This window comes from Mizuhopecten yessoensis, unplaced genomic scaffold (genome assembly GCF_002113885.1).
Source record: "Mizuhopecten yessoensis strain PY_sf001 unplaced genomic scaffold, ASM211388v2 scaffold716323, whole genome shotgun sequence".
Taxonomy (NCBI): Eukaryota; Metazoa; Mollusca; class Bivalvia; order Pectinida; family Pectinidae; genus Mizuhopecten; species Mizuhopecten yessoensis.
In genome coordinates this window covers 302,295-311,479 of record NW_018480059.1, presented here as the reverse complement: position 1 = coordinate 311,479, position 9,185 = coordinate 302,295, and the positions used below count along the sequence as shown (strand labels likewise).

The 9,185-nt window shown below is 34.8% G+C and overlaps 1 protein-coding gene across 2 annotated transcripts in view; it reads left to right on the top strand.

The window, feature by feature from the left end:
• Positions 1–670: 670 nt before the first annotated feature.
• Positions 671–9,185, top strand: part of LOC110443071 (lachesin-like) — a 14,480-nt gene continuing 5,965 nt past the window's right edge. Inside the window, exons 1-6 of one of the 2 annotated variants that reach the window (XM_021487050.1) lie at positions 671–812; positions 2,856–2,968; positions 3,464–3,716; positions 4,230–4,375; positions 5,703–5,904; positions 7,930–8,093. In XM_021487050.1, coding sequence (XP_021342725.1) covers positions 743–812; positions 2,856–2,968; positions 3,464–3,716; positions 4,230–4,375; positions 5,703–5,904; positions 7,930–7,952 — 807 coding nt within the window. In that variant the 5' untranslated portion in view covers positions 671–742 and the 3' untranslated portion in view covers positions 7,953–8,093. Of the gene's footprint in view, positions 813–2,855; positions 2,969–3,463; positions 3,717–4,229; positions 4,376–5,702; positions 5,905–7,929; positions 8,094–9,185 lie in introns of those variants that run through there. The other variant, XM_021487049.1, reaches the window with a different exon arrangement.

The following is a 9,185-nucleotide window of genomic DNA, read 5'->3' as shown; positions in this document are numbered from 1 at the left end:
TCACCGGGAAATGAAGGCATGGACATATAACTCGTTATTCATCGCCACAAAGTGTCATCACAAAGACATGGAAACAGATTCGAACATCCTGTTGGAATTTGATTAACACGCTTTTATTCATTTGAGGTTTAATAAAAACTATTAAAGGTGTCAAAATGTTATATACCTTGTTCTATGTGATTGTCCTGCTAATGTCGTGATATTCTCAATATAGTAGTGTATTCTCAAGATGATAGAAAAGAGAATGTTGTATACACATACTAATATTACATATAAACAAATTATTCTTTACTTTTGAAAACAAATATTGATAATCGACGAAAGTTTGAATAACAATATAAATAAGATGAGAAAACAAAAAAGCTAAAATTTCGTGAAAAAGAAATTTTGGTTTATCATTTTCAAATAAATATATAGACAATTTGATCACAATTACTGGAAGCGTAGAGTCACAGTGCCTGAAGGGCGGTATAAACACATGTTTGAAATAGTGACTGATAGATGATGACCTTCGTCAGAAAATTCTCTTTATTAATCAATTCGTATTTCATATACCAGAAATTATATAAAGCAGCGAGTATGGGTGATAGGCTGTCATATCAATGACGTTTATGGCTTATGATACGTACAAGCTGCCTCGGGCAATAAGCCGCGTTAACCACACATTGTTTCTTAATATGACGTCACAAGTTCGAAATCCATCAACAACACGTATTTATCAGGAGGACTTGATTAAGACAGGATGAAGCAGCAGAAATCGTTGAAAGGTTTAACAATTGTATCACTGATTCTACTTACTCTCGTGTTCCAAGGTATGTATTTTCAATATTAGAGTAAAGATGGTCCTTGATACATTGGGCTGTAGATAGTCGAACGGTGTGTAATGTGTATCATGGTATAAATGTGTATAGGTGTGTAAATTTATGTCTCATATCTAACACATGTATATCTGAAGATTCATGGATGAATGGAATATCATCCATATACAAATATGACATACATCAAGATGATTTTGGAAGAACTGTTCACGACTGGTTCTAAACAGAGTTAAGAAACAGTTTATCTTGCAATAATACAGTCAACCATTACCCTTCCGAAACTTTTTTGCTTTCGTTTTTTATGGATGTTTTTGATATCTTTTTATTATTATAACTTTCGTGTCTGTGTTTTATGGGTTGTCTTTCCGTTTTTATTATGTCAATGTGTGGTGTTTGTTTTTTGTTTTTCTTAAAAAGACAAAAATAAACAGTAAAAAAAATGTATCGCAGTAAATAGTAATATTGTTTCTGCATATTAATATGTATGTAAATATATGCATATATGTAACATTCCTAGAATGTATTTGTCGGAAAGCATGGTCGGGTTTTCAAGATTTATTTGTAAATTAAGCAAAAAAAGTAGAATTTTGATAAATATTAGCAAGCTAAAACCCCGAACAAATAGGAACTTGGCCGATGTGTATTGGCTGTGTGTTGTTGACATGGTTAGTGTTTAGATGCATTACGCCCATGACAGATGTGACCTTTGACATGGGCGATACTTCTTCTATTAACTGCTTAACATATCCATCAAAAACCTGATCCTGGAAGCCTAGTAAGCTTATAGTTAACTTATAATGATACACCGTAGTGTTACCGCTTTCGAGATTAAAGATAAATTTATGAGATGTATCAAGATATATTGGGTTCTGCGTTTACCGCTTATAGCTATAATAAACACACTAAACTGGAAAGTAACATTACGTATATCACGTCAGTGTTTATTTAAATGTACAAAGGTAATATTACAACAAAAACAAGGCAATGGAATATTCTATTTTGTAAACACATTTAACATAATATAGGAAAAAAGAATCAACTGATATGCATAACAATTTGTAAAACAATGAAATGTATATAAATTCAACTTTTCAAGCTTTAAAGGAAATCCTAGTCCGTTACAGTGTTAATAGTATTACGTGTAGTAGATAGTATCCGTATTGGTCGGTTCACGGTTTAATACTAACTAAACATATTGTTTCACTGTATACAATTAATCAAACAAGAAGTCATGCCTGAATTTCCAGGAAAATGTAGTTTTCATGTTAGAGCAAAGTTGTTACGATGATTGCAGATCAAGTCATCCTCGATACTCGAGGGGTTACGCTTACTTTCGCTCTCTGCATCCCCGGAATATAAGGTTAATATCGCATTTATCCATTTATCTCAATATAATTCATTTTCTATTTCCAAGCTCAAAGTATATGGGATGAGTTGAAATATGTTCACCTTAAGACATTCTTTATAAGGCTAGCATAGATATAGTAAATCACATGTTGTTCAAACCTACATTTGAAGAAAAACTCCGACAATTTGCCTGATATTTGCTCCCGAAAGTATTACGAAGCACTTAGTACGACTGGAAGTTTATGTGTGCTGGGCTGGTTCGGCGAAGCCATGAGAAGTTCAAATACCCAAGATACCCTTGCAAAACTGGGTTAATAAATTACGCGTCGGAGAGGTCTAGCTTCAGCAATTAACCTTGCATTCAAAGTATTTTATCCATTCGTCAAGAAAAATATCTAGTCGTAACAGCTGACGGCATTATGTTTGTTAAACTCATTTTGTAATCTGATGATATCAAAATATTTTTGGTAGTTCAGCTTATCCCAACCGAAACGTCAATAAGTATGCGTTGAAATCGTTGGCTGAATCAAATTGGACTCTTGAGATTAAGAAGGTAATTTCCAGAAAACAAACTAAAATTCATTTCTATGACTTACGAAAATAATGAAAAAATTAATCAATAATGTCAACAGATTGTTAAACAATTTGGAAGAGGAATTGTGTTTCATTGCGCGACATGATGTTTTACAGTTTCCGCCGAATCGACAATACCATCCATAGGAGTCATCGCCAACGCGACGGTGGATGAGGGAGATGATGTTTACTTAGACTGTCCCATAACCAACAAAACCGCCGCTTCCAAGGTACCACCAGTTAATCAGCACTATATACTCAGCACTAACATGACACTTCCCTGTACTTAATCGGTATCTTCTCAGTAATCAGTTTTAGATTTTGATGAATATTGTCGAAACCTGTTTCAACTTTTTTTGCCAAAATTTCCATAATTTAGATTTTGCGTAAGTGTTGAAATTCATCCCAATATATCCCCCGTATTTATACTTGGTGGCTGATCATTTGCATTGGGGTTCCTGAGGTATAAATCATTCTAGCATGAAAATCAAAAAGAAAATAAATTAACCTTTTTTTCAACATTATGTTATGAAAGTTATTTAAAAAATACTATATCAATCAGTATCTTTCAAGGGAAGTGATATTTGGCAGGGACGTTCATGAGGGGTCAACATTTTTGTCAAATCATATTTGTTTCAACAGTGTGGATTGAACTATTTTTCAAATAGGAGATATATGATGTTCTCAACAGCTTTTGTAATGTCTTCCTGCCTCACATTCCACAGGTCCAATGGTTTAGGGTGCTGCCAGGCTACCTTCATATCAGCAACGACGGATCTCTCGTGACCAAGAACACGGAGAAGTATGGCGTAAGGGCCACAACTACCACTTCGGTCAAGCAACAGGAATTGAACACGGTGACCCTGATTATTAAGCACGCGAGCAATGCAGACGTTGGCAGGTACAGGTGTCGTGTGCTCATCTCCCAGGTGTCCTACCCACGTTGGCCATCTAAGGATGCATTTGTCAGTATTGCAGGTATGGTATATTGTTAACAGGGAACCCCATCGAGTCGAAAATCTAGAAATGATTCATAACATCAACTTTCCTGACAAAGATTTTTCCAAACATATTCCAAACCAGTTTATGATATACTTTTTGTTTATTAATTTTGTTATCTTTTTTTTCATTTCATATTTTGCTTTCTGGTTAAAAGCAATATGGACTTTCACAAAAAATCATATTCCACCAAATTGTCACCTGCACTTTGTCACCACAATTTTATCACATCAATTTTGATCCAATTTAACAACCCGATTCATTACGTCGGTGAGTAATGCATCCTCATCAATAACGAGTTATGTTAAGGTTGAATCCCTAGTGTAAGTGTAGTTGTGAGTATTCAAATAAAATACAATACAAATATAACATGAAATGTTAATTTTATGTACACGTATACAAGTTTCCTGATTAAAATTGTAAAAGCATAACAGTATGTTACTGTAAGGTATTTACATAACAATTGTATTTTATTTGTCGTTATATGAATAGCGCCACCTATGATTCTGTCTGTGAGTAACACCAAAATGGTGTCCGCCGTTGGCGAAGACGTCACGTTAACCTGTAGAGGTTACGGAGCACCCGAGCCCACCATCACGTGGTACAAAGGTGACGCGGGAACCAACATAATGGGACACGTGCGTTTACCATTATTATTTCGTTATCAATCACTGATGTCAATAATGAGCATTTTATTTGAAATTTTCTTGATGCCACAAATTCTTACAATTATAAATGGTATTTTAATAGATTTTGAAAATTTCATTTCCCGAAAAAAATATTCATATGACCAATTACTGAATATTTTTACCTAATCATATTTTACTTTGAACAATAAATCTGTCTTTTTATCTGCATCCTGATCTTATGTCTTGTACTGTGTAACACAATGGACGTGTTTCAGTGATACATATTCACCGGTGGGCGTAAGGATATGGCACTTAGCTTAATATTCTGTTGTTGCTAACTCTATATCGCAGAGCATTTCTTCTTAGATATGAGATCGCATGTATTTGAGTGTTTATTGTTCGTCTAATAACCTAACTTAAACAGCGTGTTCTGATCACCATGCAGACATACTCGTATAGACTTTGAAAAGTATTTTCTTAACTGATTAAAATGTTTGAACTGCGTTGGTTTTGGTAATTGCATCTTCAGAATACCACAGTTCCGCTATCGAGATATTTATATCTCCCCAAACCCTCTAATATGTCATGACATAGTCAAACGCTCTTTACGCGACACTTTACGAAGGGTTCAAGTAAGCTAGTCAGATGCATTTGAGAAGATAATCTAATTTTGCGGTGGCGTTACGATAAAATCGACCGTATTTGAATTTGGATGTAGCTCATTTCTAATCTTCAAAGGACAGGTATCAGCCTAGCGAGTGGAAACGTTTTTGTTTACATCTGAAACCGATCATATAGCTTACTGCCAGTCTTCGACGATATTTAGAGAACATATTGTATCGTAAGCGGACCCTTGGTTTTCGAGGATAAAGTTAATTGTAAAACGTTCACTACATTTCAAACCGGTATGACAATGAGAAGACACCTTCCACGTTATATTGTTGTAATCTCAATGTTTAGTGATCAGTCATAGAATCAACCGCGTCTCCTGTTTGCTTATTGGTATCATCAATGAAAACGATATCTTTTTTTCGCATGGCTCTATTTTTGGCTATTTTTACGGTAACATTATATCTGTAAAAAGAACGCCCGCACACTTAGTAGGAATTTAACCGTCCTAACCGCACCACAATGTGACATGACCAGTATTGCTGAAATCCGCAATAATAAGATCCCGCAAAATTGACATTTTAACAACTAAGCGAACATTTGGGATCGCAATTTGGTTTTTTTAATGTATTTGTTATGGCCTTCCATATCGTAACTAAACAACAATTAATATTTCTGCATTTATTGTACTATGAAATCTATCTCATGTAACCTTGTTACTTCCCAGGGCGAGGTGTTACACTTGGAGAACCTGCGGGCCGGGGATGGCGGTGAGTACAGGTGCGAAGTTGATAATGGCGTACCCCCTAAAGCCATGGAAACCTATCACATAACAATCGAACAAGAACCAATGTGTTCCGCCCCGCAACTTCACGTGATGCAGGCTAAAAACATATTCCAGCCCGCCCTGATGACTTGCCATGTTACAGGTAAGAGACATTTGTTTTAAAATTGTAAAAGTAAATTTAACAACACCCAGCAACACGCGGCAGTTAAGGGAAGGAACGCCTTTTTTCATTATTAATAAGTTAAAGAACCATAGTTTTAACATCGAAACATTATGTTCAGGTTTTGACACTTATATAAGTAGTATACTAGGGTACGACGGAAGTTGAGAAAGGACATACAAATTTCTGTACAAAAATTCTTGGTGTTGGGAGATTTACATGTAATGCCCTTGTCTTTTTAGAATTAGGAAGGACAATGAAATGGATTGTTAGTATAGAATCGGAATTAAATAACATAGGATTAGGGTATCTATAGAATAGCAACTATGAAAGTAAGATCATGTACAAGTTGATAGAACATAAATTTTGTGATATACATATACAAGAAATGTTATCTAATGTACGTAATTACTCCAAAGGAACATTGATCAACACTTAGAAGATAATTTTGGTTTTCAATTTTACTTGCAAAAACCAATTGACTAAATGTATAAGAAAAATATTTCGTCTATAAGATTATCTTCACACCAGCTAAATATGTGTGATAATGGAGATGTTGTACATTGTGTGATAATGGAGATGTTGTACGTTGTGTGATAATGGAGAAGTTGTACATTGTGTGTTAATGGAGATGTTGTACATCGTGTGATAATGCAGATGTTATACAATGTGTAAAAATGTAGATGTTGTACATTCTGTGATAATGGAGATGTTGTATATTGTGTGATAATGGAGAAGTTGTACATTGTGTGATATTGGAGATGTTGTACACTGGGTGATAATGGAGATGTCGTACACTGTGTGATAATGGAGAAGTTGTACATTGTGTGTTAATGGAGATGTTGTACATTCTGTGATAATGGAGATGTTGTACATTGTGTGATAATGGAGATATTGAAGACGCATTTCATTTCATCCTGAAGTGTCCTTTGTATTCAAACTTACGAGTCAGATACTTATAAGTCTTACCATTTCCATCGTCCTAGTGGATTCAAACTTGTCCAGCTACTTAGTGTTTAAAATGTTAAAGAGTTATATAATTTTGGTAAAATTATAAGACTTGTATTTAAGCTACACTCTCTGTCGTTAAAGTTATTCACATGTGTGTGCGCGCATGTTTCCATAGTGTGTTATTGTATCAATTTACAACTGTCACTCTCCTGAACAACTACATATTTATCATTTTATATGTCGTGTTTCTCATAAGCCTACAGAATAAATGAATTGAAATGACCCCCCCCCAAAAAAAAAATGTTGAAAGGCAGAACATATCGATAAGAAAATGAAAAGTAATAGATGACACCATATGGAAATTTTACAGTTGTTTAAAGCATAAAACTTTCTATGATTTTCATAAATCATGTTTAACATGAGGCAATAGGATATGATATGAGATCGCTCGAGGGCACACATTTTGTATATGTGTAAATTATTATTGAACGTCATAGAGGTTAAAAAGAAGTCGAGATGGAGAGCTATTTTGCTGTCATAGAGGTTAACAGGAAGTCGAGATGGAGAGCAATTTTGCTGTCATAGACTAGGGTGACAATCGAGCTGGTTCAGGTTGCTATTTAAGTGGATTAATTTGTTGTCTTTTGAATGAACACGTCCCTATTTTATCAATAATGATGTGATATCTTTAAGGCTAGGTATAACGTGAATGACACTGCCATTTTATCAGAAGGTTATGAACCATCCTGCCTCAACTAGTAACCGTAGAGTCACGGGTATCTGGCCAAGGCCAAGTTTTAAAATGCTCAACATAAATTATTTTCTTTGAAATGTTTTAGTTCCGTTTTATAAGATAATATCACATTTAATTGATTTTTACCTCAAAAAATGGGAAACTCGCAATTTCACTCCGTTCACTTGTTTTTTTAATGTTGTTTTGAACAGCGAGGGAGTAAATTTGTGTTGACATATCATGTACAAATCTAAATGATCATCGTGTATTTCGAAAATGTTTTAAATGTTTCTGTTGCTTGTTATTCTTACATTTCGTTTCAGAAAACAAAGAGAACATCCCATGATAATAACAGACAGATTTAAAACAAGATGTTAAAGTATTGTTAGATTGTATTTATCTGTTATAACTTGTTACTTTGGTTTTATCATCTCGTGGAATTATCGGAGAGAGAAATGACCAATAAAGATAATATATATATATATATATTTAGAAATTGAGTTCATGATTCGTCCACTTTTCCCTATTTGTTCAGAACATCGACAGTATTTCTACTGATTATTTGACCATGTCACGCTCTGTTAGGCGAATCTAACCTATAGATAAAATGAGGTGCGCTTTCTTTATCTCGGCAAACATATGTCCAGCCTTTTTGCTTCAGCATCAGTGATATGCAGGGTGAAAAAGAAGAAACCAGAGATCATATAGAATAAAGATATTTTATTGCAATAAGTTTGTAATGATGGAGCATTCAAAGACATTGACGTTACACAGATGTTGATGATGCCTTAGCATCAATACGTCAATGTTGCATAGGGCCACAATTTAGCCTTTATGGTCCACCAATGGTCCATCATTACAATAAGGTCACACAAGGCCGCAGAATAGTCTTCATGGTTATAAATACAATGGGGTCATATAGGGTCAAAAAGGGTTAACGGTTCATTACCACACTACGGTCATACAAGGTCGCACAGTCAACGCAAAAAGGATAAACAAGACAACACACTACTGTCAGCAATCCATAAGTACAATTTGGCCACAAGGTCAAAAGAGTACACGGTAATTTGCTAGGAAAAACACTGGAACTTCAACAGTTGTATAGAAATGTAGGAAAAATAAGACAAAAAAACACACGCAGACATTGTGCCAATCTCAGCATAAAAACAAATTCTCCAGTCATTGCACCTTCGTAAGCGTGTGACGTGATGAGTAACAAACAGGAATTGAAAACTTATTTTGTGACCTTTCAAAAAACGTCTGTTTCCTTTGTCAATGACCGCTGTCTCGACTCTAAATCTAAACCACTGAAAACAACTCACTAAATCAGTCTAGTCAGCTGTCAGAGGTCATAGACATTTCGCCAAATAGCACTCTGATACTTCGGGCAGTCATGGGGACGGGTAACATGTTCACCCATTCATACCAAACTAAGGATTTCTTAATCTTGACACCTATAATCTTTGTAACGAATCCAGATATTGATTATGATTATTTCATTGCTAATGGTTGGTCTTCAACTTCTCAATTTCGATTCTTTACCGTATTATTTGAATTTCGGTATTTCCTTTTTTTTTTT